The following is a 25,186-nucleotide window of genomic DNA, read 5'->3' as shown; positions in this document are numbered from 1 at the left end:
TCAACATTTGACTCTGTCTTGATATTCTATAAAATGAATGTTGGAAAAAGAATAATATCAATGAGTAGTTTCCCATCAAAATGCCCAAGGGCCAAAATAATTGAGGGAGTACTTGCCAAGGTTTTTCTTAGTTCAGTAACTCTTGATCACTGTGCAGTTGTGTAGCTGTGCTATCATTAAGGGCTCTCCATGTCTGGAAGGACACCCCCCTCTCCCAGCTTTAATCCAAAAGTCATAAATTGCAGAACTAACATATCGTCTACGGGTCACCCAGGCGAAAACACTGCATCTTGAGAAATCTATCTTTCTGCCACTGTGCTTTGAAAATCTTTTGAATATTTTGCATTAATGGTGCTCCCGCAGTCTCTTGCTGGGCTCTCTCCTCATCTTCACAAGCTCCATATTCAGAAGTTTTTCCTCATAGTTAATCTAAACGTTCTTCTCTCTGTCTAGGCCTCACTTCATACTACATACCTATGTTCAGTGTTACATGAGTATACCCACCTTCCTTTATGGTTTTTTTCCCCCAAGTATTTGTAAATAGCACTCATATCTCCCTTTCATTTTTGTTTTTCTGGAACTATTTATTTATTTATTTATTTATTTATTTATTTATTTATTTGAGATGGAGTCTTGCTCTGTCACCCAGGCTGGAGTGAAGTGGCACAGTCTCGGCTAACCGCAACCTCCACTTCTTGGGTTCAAGTGATTCTCCTCCTCAGTCTCCCGAGCAGCTGGAATTACAGGCGCCTACCACCACACCTCCACACCTGGCTAATTTTTGTGTTTTTAGTAAGGAGAGGGTTTTGCCATGGTGGCCAGGCTGGTCTTGAGCTCCTGACCTCAGGTATCTGCCCGCCTCGGCCTCCCAAAGTACTAGGATTACAGGCGTGACCCACCACTTCCAGCTGGAACTCTTTATTTTTAATCGTGATTGGTCTTTGTGGGTTAGATTATAATGTGTGTAAGCCAAATGAATTTGAGCAAATTTTTTACCTTAACTCTGTAGTTAGCATCCTGTCCTATTTTGTATACCACTCTAGAATATAACGTACACTTTATATGTATTTGTGAGTGCTATAGTGGTTTAATTAAATTTATGTAGCGTTATAGCCAAACTCTTTATTCTGGCATTTGAGACATTATAAATCCAACCTTCCGTTTCCACAGACTCTATCATCCAGCAACACTGTCAAATTCTCATTCGTCTAGACAGACCTCCTTGTTTTTTCACAACTGCAGGGATTGTTGTCACCCACTTGCTATTTTTATCTTTTTCAATTCTCCTTCACCTTTAAGACCTAAACCCATCTCACTTCTAGGAAGCCTTTCGTGGATATCACAGCTATGGAATGTTTTTTTTTTTTTTTCCTCTGAATCTCTAAAGAACTTTGAAAGTGCAACTTTTCTCCCCCCATTTTCTTTAATGTAGTCTCTTATAGTTGTTCTTTCATTTGGCAAAATCATTTTGTTCCCTATAAAGTTGTAGACTTCTGGAGAACAGGGGAAAGAAGAAAGACTAACATGTTTTTAGCTGCCAAACACTTCCTAAATATTTTTTACGTACATACGTTTTTAAATGGTATCATTTAATTCTTGCAACAACCCTGTGAGGTGGGTGGTAGTTTTTCCATTTTTACACATAAGGAAGCTGAATCTTGTAGTAAACACAACCAATGTTAGAATGGTAATAATACATTGTAGAGCTGAGATTTAAGTTTGGGCCTCTCTGATTTAAAGCCTATATGCTCTTTTCAGAAAGCCTCCTCCATAAAAGACTGAAAATTTGCTTCCTAATCTATCAATTTACTAGAAAGTTCAAAAAACAGAATAGGTGTTCAGTAAATGATTAAATTTATGACTGTGGAAATCTGAATTGCTTTGACTTCATTTCTTTTACCCATCAGCTAATGGTAATATGAATCAGCAGTAAAATAGCCAAAGCCTTAGTAAGGGCCCTCTGTATTCTCACCAAAGGCTAGTACATGAGAGGTTGACAGTTGTACTCCAACATTAAGGCTGTTTACTTGAGACAAGTTTTTTTTACTTGTTTGTCTGTTTTTAAGCTTTTCTCTTGTTGATTCCAACATTCATTGATACTGTTAAATGTCAGTTTTCTCATTTAGTATTTGCATTTCATTTTAAGATAGTAAATCTCATTGTATAATATAATAGTAGCATGAATAATTTATGCCTCTGTCAAGGAACTATTAAAACACAGAGGTTTTTTAAATATGCATATTCTAAACTTCATATAAAAACTAAGGAGTGGAGTTTTTATTTCCTCTCTGAGTGTTTATTCCAGGAGTAAACCTGGACACTTACTAAAAAGCTATGGTCTTACTGGCTTCAATTTAGGATGGAATGCTGTGTTGTAATTATGTCTATAGATAAGGAATAATTGGCATTTTATCTTTAGTAGAAAATCAGCTGATGTACTTTTTGGGGACTTTTTACATTTTTTATTTAAAACAGAGAAGTTTTTATGAGGTGTATTTATTCTCAAAGAATTAATGATTATAAGGAATAAGAAGAATGATTGCCAACCTAAGAATGAAAAGAACTTTGATTTGATGAGTACAAGCAATGTGACTGAGCTTTGGGATGACAAAAATATGATGTTTTGGGTATCTGGGGTTTCTTCTTATCAACTTTTGTGCATATTGATAATTTCAGCCTATTTTGTAAACAGTTACTAATGTTGTAATGCATTTTCCCATATTTTCCATCTGAATTTTTTACTATTATTGATTGAAGATTCAATTGAGAAATGTGTTTAGAACCCTGCTTTCCGTGGTAATCACAGAAGTCAGTGGGAAGACAAGAAAATTGTATTGAAAGAAATTGTGTGCGTGTGTGTTTTGTATTTCAGCATAGATTATCTCTGCCAAAATAATAGCTGTCATTTTGTTTTTGTTATATTAGTGGCCTGCAGCTTACCACTACTCCTTTTGCTTTAGTTTTGCTTCTTGCCACTGGCTATTCCCATCAGCAAGAAGACCTTTTTAATTGAACGTCCAAATTTGAATGATTCTTGTCCTAATATCATTATAATCTTGATCCATTTCAAATTAGAGATCCCTAAATTGTGACTTCTCACCTCAGCTCAACAACCCTTTAACATTCAGAGACTTTGAAACTTCACTTCTGTTTAGAATTTCATATCATGCCCATCATGGGGGGAAAAGATGGAAAATGTATACGCTGAGCCTATAGGACTTCCTGCAGTGCTTATTAATCCTTTATGGATCATTTGAAATGTTTCTAGTTTATTTAAGCTTTGCTGCTTGTATCAGATTGTTCCTACGAAAAAAGAAAAAGTGATCATGCTTTGAATTTTTAAAAATGATCTCACTTTCAAGCAAAAGCACTTTTATGCTCCATTAAAGTTGAATTTGCCAAACTCTTACATCGCATTAACACAAGCTTTACTGGATAGATAAACGTGTTGTTCAAAGACCGACTTGAACTTTACCAAACTGCATATTAAGATTTTTATCTTTATTCTTCTTATTTCTTAAATTATTTTAAAATAGACTAGTAAAATAGACTAGATAGGCCTAAAAGTACTACTTTAATGACAAAATAATTTCTTCATTTGATGTAAAAAGTAGTATAGATTGTAAGCTAATTGTTATATGAAGGCAAAATTAACAAAAATATTTTGATCAGTTTTACATTTTTTATATTTGTTTTATATAGTATCAATATCACAATAAAGCTTGATTTTTTTAAATTTGCATAAGTGACTTATTGTTTTGACGATTATAATTTTTATTCTAGTCTATCATGCATCTTTGAAAATTCAGTATTTTCTTGAAATGTTTAGTAGGTCAGCCAATAAATTGACTTTTTTTAATTCTTCTCAATTTAGTGGGTTTTTTCAATATGTGTAGGACATCTTCTGTTTTCTGTGAATGATAGTGTTATACTCTTTGTTTCTATTTACTTTGTGACGCTTTTGGCTTGGAAATAATCTTGGAATGTGTATCTTTTTGACCTAGAGTTACTTAGAAAGTTCTCGTCTCATTTGTACTATGTTTTCTGACTCCCTAACACAATTATAAGGACTTGGTCTTTCATTTTCAGTCTCCTTAGCCTTGAGGATTTAATTTAATGTGTTTGTTCTTCAGAAAGAATGTAAGCTAGTTTTCTACTTGAAATGTCTTTTTGTATTTTTAAATACATGAAACCTTTACAAAGGTTTTGTTTTATCAAAAAATAACACACATGCTCTTTTTTAAAGCATTAATTTACATCAGTATTTATGGTGACCTTGAAAAAATATTTTAATGGTAATGAAAATATAATTTAATATCAAACTAAGTATTTTTCAGCTCTTAGATTCCTTATTTTTAGCTGTTGAGTCACTGGGGTTCCTAATAAAGAGAGAAAAAATGCATTTTTAGGAAATTACTTTTCTAAGGCAAACAATAAATTGTACACACAGAGGGAAAGGATAACTTTTTACCTGCCTTGTGTAGGAAAAAATCTAAACAGTTAAATGAAACACTTAGCAAGTTATTTTAATGTTACAGCTTTTCCATTTCTGAGAGAGTGATGATACCTTGTTAGTAAGAAACTTTATTAACACTGACTTCTAGTGTAAAAATCTGCCCTGGATTCATTTTTCACTAATTCACTTCATTATTTTCTCTTAGTGTTCCCATGACCTTTCAGAAATGTGTAGTTCGTATTTTGTGCTGTACGAAAGCTGCCCCTTAGGTTGCATTGAGTAATGCAAAGTTGAATTATGAACATAATGGCAATTCTCGGTGGCATTTCCAGTTCATGCTTACTTTTAGTTTGCTAAATTCGTAAGTGAAGTGTTTTTTAATGTTGTCCACGTTAGGGAAAAGGTTAAATAATGCTGAGCTTTTCTTCGTGAGCAAACGGCAAGAGTCATTTTTGTTGGTAGAAGATTGTGTTCCCATATTTTCATTCTTTGGCCAGCGTAGATGGTGCGCTGGATTGTTTTGGAGCTTTCAGACAGGATTTACATACTTCTAAAATATTTCATAAACTTCTCAGGTAGTGAGAGTACCCTTGTATCACTGTGCAATGGCACTAAAAATCATCCTGGGATAAGAAATGTGAAGCATAACATTACTTCGCAAAGCCATGTACTTTGAGAAGCCTTGAGAAGAGGCAAGAGAGTAACAATATCTATGAATTCTCTGAAAACTCTTATTTCCAGTAGGAAGCCTGGTTACCCACCGAAAAGTAGGTGATGCGATTTTTTTTTGACTTCAAGCATAATCTTTCTAAAAATGTAATTTTACCTGAGATTTGCCTCTCATTAACCAACAAACCATATCTTTTGGTCACATATTTAATATTTAATGGATGCAATCATCATTGAGTTGTTTGCTGTGAAGGGACATAGAGAAGATGCACTGTTTTCCATTTTTCCAAGGAATATGGGTCACATCATAACCTGTAAGTAATCTATCACTAGACAATGGCTCCACAGCATTTGGATAGAAATGTTTTAAACATTCCTGAAAGAAGAAAAGCCCACAAATACTGCACTGTATATTGCTGGGAGAAAAGATATGAATGCTTGTATGTGGGAATTACTCTTTGTCTTTTTAAGGCAGGTCTCACTCTGTCACCCAGGCTGGAGTGCAGTGGTGTGAACACAGCTCACTGCAGCCTCGACCTCCTCCTCAAGCGAACCTCCCAACTCTGCCTCTCAAGTAGCTGGCACTACAGGTGTGTGCCACCATGCCCAGCTAATTTTTAAATTTTCTGTAGAAACAGGGTCTCACCGTGTTGCCCAGGCTGGTCTCAAAACTCTGAGCTCAAGTGATCCTCCCGCCTTGGCCTCCCAAAGTGCTGGGATTACAGGTATAAACTACTCTGCCTGGCCAGGAATTACTCTTGATCACACAAGTCTTTTATGGCAATTTGGCACACTGGTCTTACATGATGCTCACAGTGTCATCCCGTGAAAGAGGCAGGGTAGGTGCACTTGCAGTATCCACAGGAACACACCCAAAGGCTCATAGGGTGAAGGGCTTTCCCAAGGCATGTGGCTCCTGAAGCAGTGAGGTGAGAAGAGATCTTTGAGTTGGCTCCTGCCCTTCCATTTTGCCACAGGGCTTCTTTATCTGCCTCCTACAAGGAGGGCACAGTGAAGGAAGGCTTGGAAGGGTTTTTGGACTCTCACAGACAGCCTAGCCTGAGGGAGGCTGGAGTGTTCAGCCATCTGAATTAATCTTGATATCAGAGAGTTTAGTTCCCTCAGTGTAAAATTAAAAGAGTATTTCTTCATCTGCTGCAATGCATCAGACACTATCCTAGACTATAGAGGCTCAAAGTTGAATGATAGCATCTCAGAGCTCTTGGGGACTGAGGTGGTGGCCTTCTGTCTCCCTTTCTTCTACCTCTTTCCTTCTTTTCTTCATCCACAAACTTTATGTCCTCTTATATATTAGCATGTTTGGACTTCTTCCTGCACTTAAAGTCATGCCTACCTTCATGCACTCCAGATGTCCCAGGTAAAAAGAGCCATTCCCCAAGCAGTGCTGTTGAAACTGTGTTTTAATGTAGACCCCACATGTTGCTTGCCCTTAGCATTCATTTTAATTATTTGAAGAAAGTGATTCATACAAATATGTGCAAAGTACAACCCTTTTGAAGGTTGTTCACTTTAACAGACACTTTACATATTATTTTGATAGTGATGTTCCTGGTATGGGCAGCCAGGATGTAAGCTGGGCCGTAGGAAGGATGAATCCTCTCTGCTTAGGGAATCAGTTTGCCGGACATGTGAATAGCTATATCCCCACTCCAAATAACTACCCACATAGTTTTATGATCATCAGTGTGTTAGTGACATTGTAAATGTGGCAATAGAGTACAGAGTCTTCATCATTTCATACTGGCATGTAAAATGCCCCAGGTATGTGACCACCTTGAAGCATACAGCTTTTGTATGCTCAGTAACCTTGTGTCCAGTTTGTGGCCAGTTAGCGCAATATCAGTCCTTCACTCATCCCCAAAGAATTCAAAAAATTCATCCTGTTACGAGTGGCTTTCTTTCCTCGACAGTTGTTTGAAGTCCAGCATGTAAAAATGTAAATCTCTCTGCTGGCTTCTAATGTACAAGGCCTTCTGAGTGTTCCCATGGAAGAAGAGTTGATTAGGTAGAGACTTCTCTGTTCTTAGTAAATTAATGACCTACTCCAGGCCCATTTTCTTCTTTCCTGGAGGAACACTCAGTGACAGTGCTTATGCAGCAAAGTCAAATTCTTTAGTTTTATTATATAAAACATCAAATGAGAAACCAAAGAGAATCTTTTCCTAACAGCATCTCCTAAGCCCTAGAATGGAATCAGAAGTAAGGCAATGGACTAGCAAATGGACAGGCATTCCTAAAATCATCTTAGTGTCAATGGGAGGCATGTTAGGATTGCCACAGATGAGTGAGACATGAAAGTAGATTCAGGGGCTTGTTAGAAGATTCAGAGCTAGGTCGAGAGAGCTCTGGAGCTGAATCTAAAGAATTTTTCTTTGAACCTGTTTCAATAACACATGAAAACGTATCCTAGGATGGCAGATCTTTTCCTTACGGTTCTTGCAGTTTCGAAATTGTAGGCCCTGGGAATGTGTATTAAAATCCTTAGCAACCAAAGTATTCAGAGGGGAGTAAGGTATTTTGGGCTTTGAGAGGGGTAATGTAATGGGCAAATGTCAGGATTAACAACTAATGATTGATACATATATATTTTTTAAGCCTTTTATCTGTCATTGTAGCACTCTGCCTCAGCCTGGCTTCTATATGTTTCACAACTTGATAGAATATGCCATTTAGTCTCATGATTTATACTTATTAAACCTTATTTGTATAAATACATGCCCACTTATCACTGTCACACCATAGAGGACCTGCTGAAACACAGATTGCTGGGTGCCACCCTTAGAGTGTCTGATTCTTGGTCTGGGGTAAAGGCCAGAGAACGTGCATCTCTAACAAATTCCCAGATGATGCTGATGTTGCTGATCTCAGGCCCACATTTTGAGAACCACTGCTGTAGACATTCACCGACATATATTACTCAGCCGGGAGCACTTGAATGAAAATAGTAGTAACACTAAATCCTAACTTAATGGTGGAGTAATGAGATTTAGTTAACAGGAAATGCTTTCAGTGCTAGGAATGTGTATATTTTGCTAACCTCAGTTATGGATAAATCATGAAGGCATATGGAGAACCTCATTTTTTAAAAATTATGTTGTAGAATTAAAGAATTCTCACACTTAAACAGACCTTACAATCGTCTATCCTGGTGAAACACTCTTCTTTATGAAGGAAGAGACTGAGGCCCCCAAAATTCAGCTCTGCCCCATTTCAAGTTGTGGTTTTTAGAGGCAGAGCCAGGAGAAATGATTGAATACTGTAGTTTAATTTAAATAAGACTTATGTTAGGGAAGGGATATTTTAAGAGGACTAATTCCCCAAATATGAAAGGAGCTATTTTAATATTTAGTCAACCATTTAATGTCCTTTAGCTAAAGTTTCAGTCCCAAAGTTGATTTTAGGCACTCTGAGACAAAGGTGTCTACAGAATCTGTAATGATTTTAATAAAGTTACTTTTTTTCAGTTGCAGAGATTCCTGGTGGCTTAGTTCTTAGGTCCGTGGCGCTAGATCCTTGGGAAATCTGCTAGAGGCAGCCCGGTGGAAATGTTGATAAGTATCACATTTTGAAAATGTTAACCATTGTAATTAGACCAAAAAAAGGAATATATAAAAATTGGAAGAAGGGGGAAATTCTTATTTACAGATCATTCTAACATGGAAAATCCAATGAAATCAACCAAGAAACTATCGCAGACAAAAATAATTTTAATAAGGTTACTAGTTATAAAATTAATGCTAAAAATCAGTAGCTTTTGGCTGTATACACACAACCAGTTAGAAAACATAATGAAAGAACTAAATATCATTTATAATACAGGCTAAAAAGATGAAATACCTAGGAATAAACTTAGCAAGAAATGTGCTAAATATATATGAACTCTGAATGGCTTAAAAGACGACTTGGGTAAATGGCAAAGCATATATTCTTGGCTAGGACCACTCAACATTTTAGGATTGTCAGTTCCCCTAAGTTTATCCATAAATTTAAAGCTTCCTCAATTTTTAAAAGAAAATCGCAGGAAAACTCTAACAAAGAAAATGACCCACCAGTCCTCCCAGTTTTTACAATTGGGGTATTTAAAATATTTTGGTGCAAAAATATTTGGTGATTTCGATGGAGCAACTATAGAAAGCCCATAAATAGACCCAAAGTTGCATTTTGTTTTTTAAAAGAGGGTGGTTCACATCAGTAGGAATAATCATCTGGAAAAAAATACAGTTGATTTATTCTTTGTTCCTTACACTAAAACAATTTTCAGAAGGATCAAAAACTTAAACTTAGAAAATGGAACTATAAAAGTAATATTGTTAATAATTGTGGAATTGAGAAGACTTTTTAAATAATTGATTTTATTTTTTAGAGTAGTTTTAGGTTCACAGCACAATTTCACAGTAAGGTACAGAGATTTCCCATATACTCCCTGCCCCACACACGTATAGCCTCTCTCATTATCAATATCCCCTGCCATAGTATGTTTGTTACAACTGATGAACCTATATTGATACATCGTCACCCAGAGTCCATAGTTTATGTTGAGGTTCATTCTTGGTGTGCATTTTGTAAGTTTGGACAGATGTTTCTAACATACCTCCACCATCACAGTATCCTACAGAGTGCTTTCACTGACCTAAAAATCCTCTGTGCTCCACTTATTTTGGAAGACTTTTAGGTAGTACATAGCATAGTAAATGGTATAGGAAATGGAGCACTCTCATACACTGTTTGTGGGCATGAAAAACGGTACACCTTTTGGACAGCAATTTGGCAAAATCATCAAGATTGTAAATGAACATACCATTCTACTTTGCAATTCTGATTTGGGTATATCTCCTTACAGATGTACAGTCCTTACAGATATTGTCAAAGGTACTATACAAAGATATTGCTTGCAGCATTATAGTAGTAATAGTAAGAGACTGAAGACGACCTGTTGTTGATCAGAAGAGAATTCATTAGATTATTACAATCATTTAATAGAATTTTGTGCAACCGTTAACAAGAACACTACAGATCTATATGTACTGACAGGCCATAATTTCCTCCACTTTTCAGTGAAAAAACAGGATTTAGAACAGTTATATGATAAACTTCCATTCGTATTTTTTTTTAATGAGAGATATTCATAATATGATAATACATTTTAATTAGCCTGTTTGGGTGTGGTGGCTCACACCTGTAATCCCAGCACTTTGTGAGGCTGAGGCAGGAGGATCTCCTGGGCAACATAGTGAGACCCATCTGTATTAATATTTAAAATTTTTTAAATTTTTAATTAACCCAATATATCCAAAATGACATTTTATTCTATAATGAGTGTTAAAAATACCACTAAACTATTTTATAGTCTCCTTTTTTGAACTAAGTCTTGGAAATTTGCTGTATATTTTACACTTGCAGCACATCTCAATTTGGACTAGCCATATTTCAAGTGCTCAACAGCCACATACAGCGACTGGCTCATGTATTAAGTAGCACAGATGTAGTGTGTAAAGAGCACTGGACTAGAAGTTCAGTCTACATGCTGTGTGACAGTGTGCAAAAAACATACTTTCTTCTGTGCCTCATTTTCCTCACAACTAGAGCTCTAAAGTCTCTTCCAATTTTAAAACTTAGGGTTTAAAGATATCATTTCATATTACTTGTCAAAGTCAAACGTGTAATTGTGGTTGCTTTCCATAGACACTGTTTTCACCAGCACTCCTAAAATTCTGTGATTCTAAGTAAAGCACATTTCATATTTTAAGAACTATAATTTTATTGCCAGATTGAGGTTGTTTATTAGTTTGTTTAAAGGAAGAATGGTATTAAGCTATGTGCTTGATATAAACCATTTAGTTCTTTTAATACAATTAAGTCAGATTTGAGACTTTGATAGTTCTGATGCTGCATGGAAAACTTGGAAGAGCAAGAGTGAACCACCTAAATAATATCTAAAGAAAGAGTAAACATAGAAAGAATTGAGAGATAATTTTTTAAATACAATTCTGTTTATGAAGTTCATTGTTCAGAAAATAATAACCAGTAGTTCTCTTTGAACAAGAGAGAGAATGAGAATAATACAGAACAGTGGTTCTCAACCTTAGCTGCACGTTAGAATCACTTGGGGGAACTTTTTAACATCCCAAAGCTCATTTCGTATCCCAGACTGATGTTCTCAAAGTGAGGTCCCAAACCAGCAGCAGCAGTATCACCTGGGAACTTGTTAGAGATGCAAATTCTCGGGCCCCACACAGGACCTGCTGAATCAGACACTCTGGGGGTGGCGCTGTGTTGTAATGCTGCCCTCGTGATTCCAGTGTACCGCCAGAGTTAAGAATTCCAGAGCAAGAAGTATCTGGAACAGGGTTAACAGATGAGTTTTATATTGGGTGCCAGCTTCCATCCTATAGTGGTCTTCAGGACAGAGTTGGAAACGGAACTGCAATATACCTGCTAGGTGTTTGCCATTCCTGATTTAGTGATTTAGGTAATTTATTAACGTTATAGATGGTTGGATGTTGCAATCACTCGTAGATGAGCCTTTGTAAATAAATATACGTCAAGAAGCATCTCAGCCAGTTGGCAAAGAAAAAAGGCGGAAAGGGGGTAAAAACAGAAGAGAAAAAAAGTCGCATTAGAACAGAAGCCACAAAAGAAGGGGGGAGGAATATACAAGGTAAAATGTTCTAAGTGAAGAAATTCCGGGTAGATTATAAAATATTTCATTTATATGTAAGGGTTTCTTAAGTTCAAGTGTGATGGGGATTTTAGGCCCACTTCAAGATCTGTCATCAATTCTATCTGATCAAAAAGTACCAAAGGCTTGTTCAACCCTTTAATTTGGCATTAAGGGATATATTTCATCTTAACATTTAGACTTTTGATAGGAATGCACTTAATACAGGTATGGTAAATTTGGAGTGAACTCAGCCAGAAAATAAAATATATTTTCAAAATGTAAAGAGGTTATCACTGACTGAGAAGGAGTTAATGTGTCATATATCCTTTTGATTTCTACTCTTTGAGAGAAATCACAGTATCTATAATTTCGGAGGCATATTCGGAAGAATGTTAAATTGTGATTTCTCTATGCTGAATCTTAGAGATCTGTCAGGGAGTCTTCAGCCCTGACAAAATAAGAATGGACCCATTATGGTATCAGGTCCATTTGATTTTTCAAAAGTTAAGGGAAATATGCAGATCGTTTCAGAGACTCTTTTTTTGCTTTTGCTTGTTATAAGACAGATGAAGGGAAGCAGACTGGGCTGTGTTTAGAATGCATCTGGAGCTGCTTGCTTCTGTCTCGAGATCTCGGCAATATAACTTCTGCAAGCCCTTTCTGTGTGTATTTTTCTTTTCTCACCCTGAAATATTCCATTTTGCATGAGAAAGTCAGCTTTGATAATTTCCAACAGCTAGGTATTATGACAGAATTTGTGCTTCTTAGAAAAAAAACTGCTCCTTTACTATAAAATAGAACCTACCTTTTATACCTGAGTAAAAAATTCTGATAAAACTTTTCTAATCATATTTATTGTTGAAAAGATTATACTATTTTTGAGGTTGTGTTTACTAAAATATGTTGATTTTTATATTTCTGAATACTCAGTTTATATTTTTAGATTGTTTTGTGAATTGGGATCTCTGAGTGTAAAGTGGTTTTCAGCACATTGGTGATACTGTTGAACATCTTCCTCAAATAGCAAGCATATGCATTTCAGCAGCTTTCGGGACAGTACATACAGTTAATAATTTCTTTACAAGACAAATGTATGCTTTTTTATTGTTGGCATTATTTTCTTATCTTATGTTCTGGCATTTAAATTATGAAACTTCATCTCGGCATGTAGACTTACCTTGTGTTGCCAAGAGAAAAGTGGCTTTTCTGCAAAGCCAAATAGTTTTTACTTTATTGTCTGCTACGAAACAGCTGCTGATTCCAGGAAAATGCCGTCTCATCATTGGGCCTGGGGTGTCCAAAAGAAGCAGGAAAAAAAAATGACTATAGCTCCCTGTCTGCCCTGGCACTCTCCTCCTTTCTCTCATTTTCATTGCCATGAAGAGCAGGAGAACAATATTCTGCAATTAAGGATTCCATTAAGTTGAAGAAAAGAGCAAATGGGGGATGTTTGTTCTCTAAGCTGAAAAAATTTGTCTGGGGTGGGGGGGATAGTGGTAGTGGTATGGAGAGAGGTGGGTGGAGAGACGAAGTCAGGGCTGTTTGTTGAATATACTGTTAAGGACTGTTACCATCCTAATTAATCAAGTTAGAAATTACAGCTGTAGTCGGTTTCCCCCCAATTCTTGTTATCAATTTTCTTCTCTTTTGAGACAAAGCAAATATAAATTTTGTGTTCATTTGTCATTCGTTCTTTGACTTCAGCATCTCTGAAAATAACAATGTAGCACAAAAGCCCAGTATTTACCTAGTTGTAATGTGGGTTGCCATGGTGTTTTGCAAATTATTGCAATTATGTTCACCATGCGAGTCGCCCTTGGTAACTGGCGAAAAAACTGATAATCCTGTTTTGAACAAAAGGTCAAATTGCTGAATAGAAAGTCTTGATTAACTAAAAGATGTACAAAGTGGAATTATTTCCTACCATTCAGAAATAGTTCTTGATCGGGTTTGGGGGAGGGGGTGAGTAAGTACATCTGATTACTGAAGTACAAAGCATTGAAAGGATGTTGTCTTGAGCCTTTCATGTAGTCTTAATGGTGGCTTTTTTGTCAAATTTACCCATTTGCGGCATTGAAAGAGGCAGCTGCATTTAAGCTGGAGAGACGGTGCTTTTTCAAGAGTTCAGTGCATGGAAAGTTCTCAGCAGTATCTGCAGTTTACTAGTAGCCCCTGGTCTATTAAAACTGATGTGCCGCATTTGAGCCCATTGCTCTCAGTACTTGTGAACCCCTCTGGCTGATGATCTAATAAAGTGCTCTTACTGGACAATCTCTGATCAGCTACTTAAAAAGGAGGCTGGAGGAGGGGGCCAGAGGGAGAAGCCTCACAGGCAGTGAGTCTTGGTACATGCCAGAAGAGTGAAGACAAGAGTGGCTATACTGAAAGGTTTGTCACCATGATCATTTGTGTTAAGGCATTTGCCACAGGGTTTTGGTTTTTGTGCCCCAGGTCTCCCAAACTGTGATCATGCTTTTTTTCTGAAGAGAAATTTTAGTTTTAAGTTAGATAAGAGATTAGAAGTGTCTTTCTGAAATGTTAAAATCTACCTTGCATTTGTTTCTTAAATTATGGGCATTCAGAAAATATATAATCCTACATTCATGTAAAACCAAAAGTTTCCCATGTTGCAGCCAAAGGTTAGATGGATTTCATCTCTTCTGAATCTGGCAGAACATCTGCAGGGAGTGAATTTTGAAGGGAGGGAGTTTTTTGTTTTTTGTTTTTTTTTTAAGTGACCACCTGAAAAATCAATTCTCAAAACTTTTGAGAGTGTGTGAAAGTGGCATGAAAGCAAAGCAAACCTTAACAAGTTTGTGGGTTTACATTCTACATCACCTAGCAACCTCCTGGCTCAGCCAGATCTCTTGTCTACCCTTAGTTCTGTTTACAGACTATTCAAACGGCCCTTCGAAACCATGAAAGATATTCAGTTTCATTAGTACCATTCTCAAGGAGAAAATAATTAAAGTTAAATGAACAAACATTGCCTGGTGATAGTTTGAACTCCATTCTGGTTTTAAGATGTCCTTTGAGGCAGTAGTAGCTATAGTTCAGTTTTAACATTTGTCGTTCACTACCCAAAGGCGTATCACTTGAAACCATACCAATAAATACTAGTCTCTGAGCAAACAAACAATAAAAATTACTTTTAGCTAACTTGAGCAAAGAAAAACTCTTCTGGTAAGAAGGTTTTAAGCATGCATGCCGTTCCGATTGAATTTTGTTTTATTTGATTCTTACCCCAGGACATCTGAGTTGATCTGTGTGCACACTGAATAAAGGCAGGGGAGAGGGCGTGGGGAACAAGGCACCTCTCTTTAAAACCGATTTATTACCTACCTTCAGAGATCCACCATCATAAAGAAAGGTATTCAAATCATATTCTATAATAGACTGGGTGCATTTTAGTGAATGGCTTAATTTAATAAATGATACTAATACTACTGATATATACCCTGTCACTTTCTCATTGAGAATTGCTTATGTGATTAAATTGACCTATTTTTGAAATTTTCGATTTAGTAAAAAAAAAAAAAAAAAAAAATTTAAGAACAGACTATTTTTTTTCATGTGCCCTTTCTTTCTCCATAAGCACATTCCCTGAAAATTTATCTTGGCAGCAAGCATACACATGGTATAGCTCAGAATATTTTTCAGCTGTGTTAGTGATTTGATTATATTGAAAGCTCTGGCAATACTGTCTCTTCTTGTTAATAAACTTTCTGATTATAAGAACAATATACACTTGTTGTAGAAAATTTTGAAAATACGGAAATAGAAGAAGAAAACCACAGATTACCAGTGATAGCATTGTAGTGTACTTCCTTCCAGTCTTTTTTCTATGCATATAGTGATTCTGAGTTCACTTTTGAAGTTTATTCATTATTGTGTGTACATAGCTAAGGTGGTAGTTTTTTTCAAAAGTGAAGACTTGAGAGGCAGGAATGGCAGTGGAAGTAATGAACAATTTTTCTAGAGGTTTCATCACTAAAATATTAGTACAAGCACCAGAGTAACCATTTTACCAACTCATTCCATTTGATTCTTTCCTCCTTTCTCTTGTTGAAATGCCTATGTGCCTTACCTGACACATCCATTTATTATCATTCATGTTAGAAAGTCAGACATTCATTACAGTTGGAATATTATATCCCCAAGTCACTTGTAGCTTCATATAGGGGGAAAAAGTATTTTGTGAAAAGCTTTGTAATATAATAGAGATTAATGGAATGTGGAAAGGAAAATGCTTTCAGTTTCTCATATAAAATGAAAGCAGGGTGGCTAGAAAATCTTGTATTCTTGTTATTTGTATTTTGTTAGATCTCTAACATCCATAGTACATGGCTGGGTTGCATGAGCTCTTTGTGTTTTGTTGACAGTTGACAGACAAAGCAAAATTATTCCTGAAGCAAGGTACTGTGTACTTAGTTGTGACCTATTATAGCCTAAAAATGTAGCTTGCTTTTGAGTTGGATGAATAGGGAGAGTATTTTACAGAATAGGCTTGAATATACTAACAGAGGTTTATAGTTGCCCATACAGAAAGATACATGTCCTCCATTGAACTTTTTTCCCCAAAATGTAATTTTCCATATAAAGTCTTTTAAGTATATTTTCCCTGGTTGCTTGCATGGAGACAATTTTAACTGTTCTGGTATTGTCCTGTAGGGGTAAAATACAATTGCTGGTAATTGTTGGCTTTGTGTGCTCACAGTATAACAAGAGAAGACGGCTTGCATGGGGGCTCGTTAATGTACCTCAGGTACCTCTTCTGATGCTCAAGCTCTGATTGCAGATTAAAATAGCAAGGCTCTGTATTGGATTTGATGTGAGGCAAAGCAGACCAAGTTGCTAATTTATCATGTAATATACAATTGCTGAGGTTGGAATTTGTCCACTTATAGTGCTATTCTGTGTGTTTAAATGAGGACCACTGTTTGCATCCAATCTATCATAACAGTTTGGGAGTGCTCCATTATCCTTTCAGCAAACTGATGGCAGAGTCTGGTCCTTTTACAAATGATAAGATCAATAAGTTTCAAATAACTTGGATGAAATGACATATGACTGTTCATTTAAAGAGATGTCTTACTTAAAAAATCAATTTTAATAATATTTAAAATTCTTATATTGACTGATGAGGCGCTTTCTACTTCTGTTTTGATAATTTTCTTCAAAATATTCTTGTATTAACTTTGGTGAATAGTTAGTTTATGTATTTATTTTTCCTGATTTACTCTTTCATCTCCTACCCTAACACCTTTCTGGGACTTAATAATCACTCTTTGACATGCCAGCATGCTGCAGTGTAGAAGATTTAACTTTAAAAGCAAAATTATATTCCTGTTAAAACTTCCCCTGGAGATCTTAGGGAAATTTTCTCCCAGTTTTGGGTACAAATGTGGGTCAGAAAGCAATTTGTTTTTTGATATTTCTGGAAATTCCAAATCACAACATGTCATTCTTCAAAAGCAGCTGTGGGCCCATACTGTGCACTATCTATAAGAAGACCCATTTTTTGCCACTAGGGATAATTCTGTGGCAGAAAAATGTGCCTGCAAGGGAACCCCGGAACATTTATAAATGGTTTAGGTTGAAAAGAGAGTCCGATGTTATCAGAGTGCATCTAGTTTTGGTATAGGGGTGGTTAATGGCCATTATTGAAAACTAGTAATAATCTGATGAACTCAGAGCATGCATGCTGGCAGACCCCGTCCTGTGACCCTGTCACTGCACTCCTGGTGAGCCATTACAATTTAAACTAAATCATACGTCACTGCAGAACCGTGTTGTCTCTTGAAAATCTGTGAATCCAGAAATAAAGCAAAGACAGCCTCCTCTTCCCCCACTGCCTGTTTTACCATCTATATCTTCACTATATTTTAGTTTGATCAGGAAAAAAAAAAAACGAACATTTCACTTATGTTGACTACATAGTTGTAATATTTTGCAATCAAATTGAGAAGCAGTACCACCCAATCATACTGTTTGTCCATTATTTTAGTTCTCCATTTTGTGATAACACCAGATGGACGCTGACCAGGCTCTTTCCTGGTTAAAATGGTGCATTTTTAATAGTGCATTGTCAGCTATAGCTTAGCAATAATGTTCCCCAATACCAGAGACAAGATAATAACAATATTTTACATTTACTCAACATTTTTGTGAGTTTTCTTATTTGATCCTCTGAATAACACTAATAGAGTAAATATTATTACCTCCTGTTTTATAGATGAGGAAACAGGCTCAGAAAGAGGTTCAGTGAGTTGCACAAAATTATCTGTTAGTAAATGGGAGGAAAGAAACCCTACTCATGCGGTTTTTCATAACCTCAATTCTGTATTCTTCATTGAGTGTGAACTTTTGTGGTAGAGACTAAGGAGGACAGTACCAGCTCCAAAACAAATTGTTCCCCAGGGGACTGACCATCCAGTTAGGTAGGCAAAACGAGATGGTAAAATAAGATGGTTAAGAGACAGTTCACCACAGCGTATGCTCAGCGTTAGGTGGAATAAAGAAGAAATCCCTGTGGATCGGGAAAATTTCACAAAAGACGAATGGAACTGATGATCAAGGAATGGACCTTTTAGGCAGAGGTTCTCCAGCCTGTGTAATGATAAGGAGGTGAAAACAGGCAAAATGTGGTAAGTACAGTGAGAAAACCAACCTGATTGGGCAATGAGTTTGTGTAAGAGAATGATGAGAAAGGGTGGGGGAGTGGGATGAGGTTGTAAGGATTTGAAAGCCAGGCCAATGAATTTGTTCTTAATTATCTATGGAAGGTATGTGATTGGGAGATGGGAGTGGAGAGCCCTTTGTGTTGGATATGAGAGAGAATGGAGTCAGGGAAACCAGGGAGGAGGCTACTGAAATAGAACAATCTGAGGTCTGGCTTTGATGAGGTTGGTGGTAATGGGACTATAAAGGAAAGACCAGTAGACAAACCTGGTGACTGATGGGGAATGAGAGGAGAAGGGCCCACTATATATTTGACTCGAGTATGCAAACTACTATGCATTGTTATTTTCCTTATTATTTTTTTTTTTTATAAACTTGCTTCTCTACATTTTTATAACTTCAACTTTTAGATTTAGGGGCACACATGCAGGTTTGTTACATGGATTATATTGCATGACACTGAGGTTTGGGGTACAAATAATCCTGTCACCCAGGTAGTGAGCATAGTACCCAAGAGGTAGTTTTTCAGCCCTTGCTTCCCTCTCCGCTCTAATAGTCCCAGAATCTGTTCCCATCTTTATGTTCATGTGTACCCAACGTTTAGCTCCCACTTATAAGTGAAAACATGTGGTATTTGGTTTTCTGTTCCTGCATTAATTTGCTTAGAATGATGGCCTCCAGCTGTATCCATGTTGCTGCAAAGGACATGATCTCATTTCTTTTTTATGGCTGCGTACTATATATTCCATGGTGTGTGTGTGCGTGTGTGTGTGTGTATGTATCACATTTTCTTTATCCAGTCCTCTGTTGTTGGGCACCTAGGTTGATTCCATGTTTTTTCTATCGTGAATAGTGCTGCAATGAACATATGAGTGCATGTGTCTTTTTTGTAGAACAGTTTATCTTCCTTTGGGTATATACTCAGTAATGCAGTTCCTGGGTCGAATGGTAGCTCTTTTTTAAGTTCTTTGAGAAATCTCCAAACTGCTTACCACAGTGGCTGAACTCATTTATATTCCCACCAACAGTGTATAAGCATTCCCATTTCTCTGCAGCCTTGCCAGCATCTGTTATTTTTTGTCTTTTTAATAATAGCCATTCTGACTAGTGTGAGATGGTATCCTATTGTGGTTTTGATTTGCATCTCTCTGATGATTAGTGATGTTAAGCATTTTTTCGTATGCTTGTTGGCTGCTTATATGTCTTTTGAGAAGTATCTGTTCATGTCCTTTACTCACTTTTTAATGGGGTTATTTGGTTTTCACGTGTTGAGTTGTTTAAGTTCCTTATAGATTCTGGATATTAGACCTTTGTCAGATAGATAGTTTCCAAATCTTTTCTCCCATTCTGTGAGTTGTCTGTTTACTCTGTTGATAGTTTCTTCGAAAGATATTTTTGAGGGCCTCCTATGCTCCACAATTTCAGATCTAGATGATTTCTGTGTGTGTAGCCTTCTAAAAATACAAATGTACACAAATGAATAACAGTTTGTGTTTAAGGTGCAACTACTAGGAATGCCTCAGTTACAAGTGGAAATTGATCCCTTTTTAACATGTACAGACAGAAGCCATTTTAGTTGAGGCCTCAGAAATATAATTTAGTCATCAGAACCAATCAGCATTTGGCACAATTTCATACACAATGATTTTAAGGAATTAGTGATGCTGAGATTAAAGCAACAAGTGATAGAGCTTGGCGTATTTTGGTAAAGGTTTGTTTTGCTATTGGACAGGCTGACTTCACCTCTTTTGAATTTTCTATATATAAATGTGGCTAAGGCAGGCAACTGAAAATTTATTGACCTTATTGCTATTGGTTATGATAATTTGTAAGTGGCATTACATAATAAAATGGCATATTTGGATAGCAGACATCCTTAAAGTGATTCTAGAGGTTTTTATTAAAATCCAAATCTTTTTATAGGTTGGGTAGTTCCAAATAACTAGTAGTTCCAAGGAACTATACTTTTATTAAAAATATCCTCTTCCATTGACTTGTCAATGTAGCCTTGGGCTGTACAGGCTGTATGTTATTTCTGAAAGTGAGAAATGAAAGTAAGTTAAGTTTTGTCTTTGTGAGTGATAAATCAAAGTGAACTTACACAATATTATTATTTTCACTTGCTTTGTTTTTGTCACTCTTAAGAGACAAAATTCAGTGTGAGATCTTATAAGATTTGCATCAATGGAATATTTTCAAAAACCTGTTATAGTTATTTATTTTTATTTAGAACAAAAATTTTTTTTGAGACAGGATCTCACTCTGTCACCCTGGCTGGAGTGCTATGACATAATTACTGCTCACTGCAACCTTAACTTCCTGGGCTTCAGCCATCTTCCCACCTCAGCCTCCCGAGTAGCTGTGACCGTAGGTGCGTGCCACCACTCCCAGTTAATTTTTGTATTTTTGGTAGAGACAGGGTTTTGCCATGTTGTCAATGCTGGTCTTGAACTCCTGAGCTCAAGCAATCCACCTGCCTCAGCCTCCCAAAGTGCTGGGATTACAGACATAAGTCACCATGCCCAGCCTATATTTATTTTTTAACAGCACAAATGTTCCTTGAAGGTTAGATTTAGCTAGCTGGTTGGCATTTGTTGGGTGAACAAAGGGTTAAATAAAATGTACTTTACAAAATTGAATTGAAGCAAAGCATGTATTTAATATGATTAGGGCCTATTTCCTACATAGAAGAGTTTTGTTTAAAATACACCATGACCAAAAGCTTAATTATCAAAATAAAACAAGAAGCATAAAGAGTTACAGGCTTCTAATATTTTTTTCAGCCCCAGTTCCCTTCACACAGTTATCAGCATGTTTAATTTCCATGCATAATAGCACTAGTTATTGTTGTCATTTGTAAAGGGAGATTAACAGATAGTAAGTACAAACAAACCCAAATAAGCGATGAATAGAGAGGTGACAAAGGAAAAAAGACCTCTTTAATGTTAATTATAACTGGTAGGAAGTCTAGACAAATTATATTATCTGTTTTCTATATGATTTGAAAGGACATTTAGTTAGTACCTCTGTCAGAGATAGGGTTAGGTGTTTGCTTTAAAAACAGGTGAGATGATAACTTAGCATGTCCGTGGTTGGCAGCTACCCCAGTGAGTTGTGAAGTCATAGTAAATTGACAGAATCAAATTTCAAAAACATCTGAAAAGAACTCTATAGTTTCTGAACATTATATTTTAAAAATTAAATAATTTTAATATCCAGATTATATTTTGGAATTGAATAATTTCTTGTCTCAAAACATGATAATTGTTACCTGTCTGCTTATTTTTTTAGTTTTGTTTAGAATTGGATGAATTACAACTATGGTTGGCAACATTAACTAACTGCATATTCCAAAGCATATAAAGCCTCAGTTATCAAATTTAAAGTAACAGACCCAATGAATGATAAAGGAGTGGTCCAGTCCTGTATAGTTTGTTTCCTTTATTAATATACCTAAATGGGTACTTCAAGAAACAACTAGTCTTACCTTTAATGTTTATAGGCTGCATTTAAAATTTAATACCTGTTCTTACTGTCAGCTCCACTTTTCCCCGCTATATTTCCCATGCCTAGAACAGACTAAACTGAAGTATCTTGTTTCTCTCTCTCTTTTTTTTTTTTTTTTTAGACAGAGTCTTGCTGTGTCGCCCAGGCAGGAGTGCAGTGGTGCAATCTTGGCTCACTGCAACCTACATCTCCCAGGTTCAAGCAATCAGCCTCCCGAGTAGCTGGAACTACAGGCGTGTGCCACCACACTTGGCTAATTTTTTGTATTTTTAGTAGAGACGGGGTTTCACCGTGTTAGCCAGGATGGTCTCGATCTCCTGACCTTGTGATCTGCCCGCCTTGGCCTCCCAAAGTGCTGGGATTACAGGCGTGAGCCACGGTGCCCGGCCAGTATCTTGTTTCTTTAATTCTAAGGAGCTGATTGTGAGCTGCACTCTTGACTTAACAGCTTTTTTGGAGTAAACTAAAGTACATTATTAAGCTGTACGTGTCCATTATAAATGCATCTGAGTTTCAGAAATATTAAAATGTGAATATAAATGTCTCTTTAAATCAAGAAGATGTTGTAATACACCCTCAAAATTAAAACAAACAGCTGCCTGTGACTCCGAACCACTGATTATCTGGTTCATGATCTTTTGCTGTGGTAGTAGTAGTTTATCTCAGACAGTAACCTATCCCTTCTCTGTATTGTTAGCATTTGTAGTTGGTACCACACAACTTGATTCTTAAAGCCAAGCCATACTGAATTGCTTTTATAGTCTCTGTGTATGGACCTTGCTTTCCTATTTAGATTGTAATTTCCTGAAACTGTACCTGGGGCCCTTTTGCCTGTTCTTCACAATATTTAATGTAATTCTGGGCATATATTACAAGTTTCATTAAGGACTCATTGAGACCCTCCCTCTACCTGAAAAGCTCATATTAAATTTTAAAATAGTTTAGCCTTGAATGAAGGTAGGAATAATGCTTACTGTGGGTGTATTGACTAGATGAATTTTACATTCGTTAAAGGTAGCATAATTTTTTTAGTCATAAAGATCTATACACTTTGCCTTTTTGTGATAGTTTTAAATGGAGCCAGAAGAACTGATTCTTGGTGCTTTCCCCTGAGTTTTGTTATAGCTACTTCCAAGAAAAGCCTATTCTGAGGAATGAGGTCAAACAGCACAGCAGCAAGTGAGGGCATCCCTCAGCTTTGGATTAACACCACATGGAAACATTACTAAGTGGCAGACTAAAGTACCTGACATAATGAATCAACACTCATGTATATACTGCTCTTATCTAAGGGGAAAAGACCAACAAGTTGTTCAGTCTAGAAATAGAATACGGGGTAATGCATGTTATTGATTCCTTTATTAATGATAACACAGCATAGCTCTTTCTGGCCTTCATTCTTTGACATACATTGTTCTTTCTGTGTAAGTTGTCTTTTCTGCCTTCTCTACCTACTAAACTTCCACTCATTTTTCAAGACCAGTTCAGAAGTTGCCATGTCTCAAAATGCTCCAAGACCTACAGATAGTCAGGTCCCTACTGGGGGCTCCGCAGATGAGAACACCATGAGACAGGGGAGCAGCAGCATACCTTGTTCACCTTTATACCCAGCACCTCACCCTAACATTTGCCTTATACTTACGCCTCTGTGGCAATACATGTAGCACGAAAGCCCACAGACCTTGGTTCCTTAGTATAAACAGCTGAACTTTGACCCCACTTGGAAGTCTTGTCTCCTTTGTTTAACAGATAATGTTTTTATAACAAACATAATGCTGATTTAAGGTCTTAGGCATATTCTTATCACATCACTATGAGAAAATTCAAACAAGATCAGCAAGGGAGAGTAACTGAAGAAGGAAGGTGAGAAGAGGGTTCTAAAAGACAGAGAAGTGAGCAATAGCTGTAGTATTTCAAACCTCTGGAAAATAGTGATAAGTTGAAGTTGTCCTTGAAAACATTGCAGCTAGTTTTATGTCTCCAGAAAGCACATATAAGAGAATCTATTTTTGTTTACATGAAATAATTGATTATATTTATTAAGTGTTTCTTTTATATCAAATATAGTCCTAGACACTGTAAATGTGTTCCATCATTGCAACAACCCTATACAGTAAGTACTGTGGTATCCATTTTACAGAGAAGGAAATAGCACAGCAATTAAGTAACTAGCCAGTAGTCACTCAGCTATTGGAAAGGTTATACATGTATGTGGTGCATTCTTTACTTTGGTAATGGTCTTTCCTAATGAACTAAAACACATTGGTTTACATTCTGCCTGTAGTAGAAGTTTTTGTTGGCAAGTTTTGATGTATTTGAGTGAGGAAGGGTGTTTCTCTTAAGAAAAAGAAATAACATCTCACGTGATTTTTTTTTTTTTTTTTTAAACTGAATGGGTTTCCTAACTTCTAAGTTTGGGGCATAGATTTAGCTAATTAACATGTCAGGAGAGAGAGATAACTAGAGTTATGTCAGAATTTCTGAGAAAAGATGAAATAAAATGAGTCTATCTTGATAACCAAAAAAAGATTTGTTACTTATATTTGTCGATGGTGATAAGTCTGAAGTTTTCCCTTTCTTCTCTCCAGGGCTGGTTGATATGTGAGGAGCCAACCTGTGGCAATCGAACTCGTCACCTTCCCCTTCAGTTCTCCCGAACTGGGCCTCTTTGCCCAGCCTGCATGAAAGCTACACTTCGACCAGAGGTAACAGTCTCATAATGCTAAAGAACCATGTAGAAGAGGGTAGAGGGCTGCTTGCTTTGAGAAGTAGATACTGAGTATTTGCCCTATGAAGATGCCCTACTACCATATGCATATACTAATCTTATATTTAAAAAATACAGATTTTAGAAAGATACATGCTTTCTTTTTTTCACATGTCATGAGCAATACTATATTTATATTTAAAAGGGAAACTAATTCTCATATGAGTTATACAAATTTCTTTAGTTGCCACTACATAATTACAAAAGAAGACATGGCCATTTCATTCTAGAAACTGCTGTCATATTTGGGCTTGATCAGAATCCCATTTGTAAGAGGCAGAAATCCTCCCAATTCTGTTCCCTGAATGGTTTATTTTGTGGGGTTTTTGGTCCCCTCTACTGGATTAGTTGTTTATAAGTAGCTGCATAGTTGAGTAGTTCTCAAGTCATTTTTCTTTGTTTTTTGTTTGCTTGTTTGTTTTGT

General features: G+C 36.5%; 1 protein-coding gene across 1 annotated transcript in view; it reads left to right on the top strand.

Moving 5' to 3' along the window:
• POLA1 (polymerase (DNA directed), alpha 1, catalytic subunit) overlaps window positions 1-25,186 on the top strand; it is a gene marked incomplete at its 3' end in the record, with an annotated part of 245,506 nt that overhangs the window by 177,613 nt on the left and 42,707 nt on the right. The window contains exon 34 of the mRNA XM_011988033.1: window positions 24,584-24,700. Within this exon, the coding sequence (XP_011843423.1) occupies window positions 24,584-24,700 (117 nt within the window). The remainder of the gene's footprint in view (window positions 1-24,583; window positions 24,701-25,186) is intronic.

Source organism: Mandrillus leucophaeus, unplaced genomic scaffold, assembly GCF_000951045.1.
Source record: "Mandrillus leucophaeus isolate KB7577 unplaced genomic scaffold, Mleu.le_1.0 Scaffold321, whole genome shotgun sequence".
In the NCBI taxonomy this organism is placed as follows: Eukaryota; Metazoa; Chordata; class Mammalia; order Primates; family Cercopithecidae; genus Mandrillus; species Mandrillus leucophaeus.
Note: the sequence above shows the minus strand (reverse complement) of the source record. Positions and strands in the feature narration are given on the sequence as shown.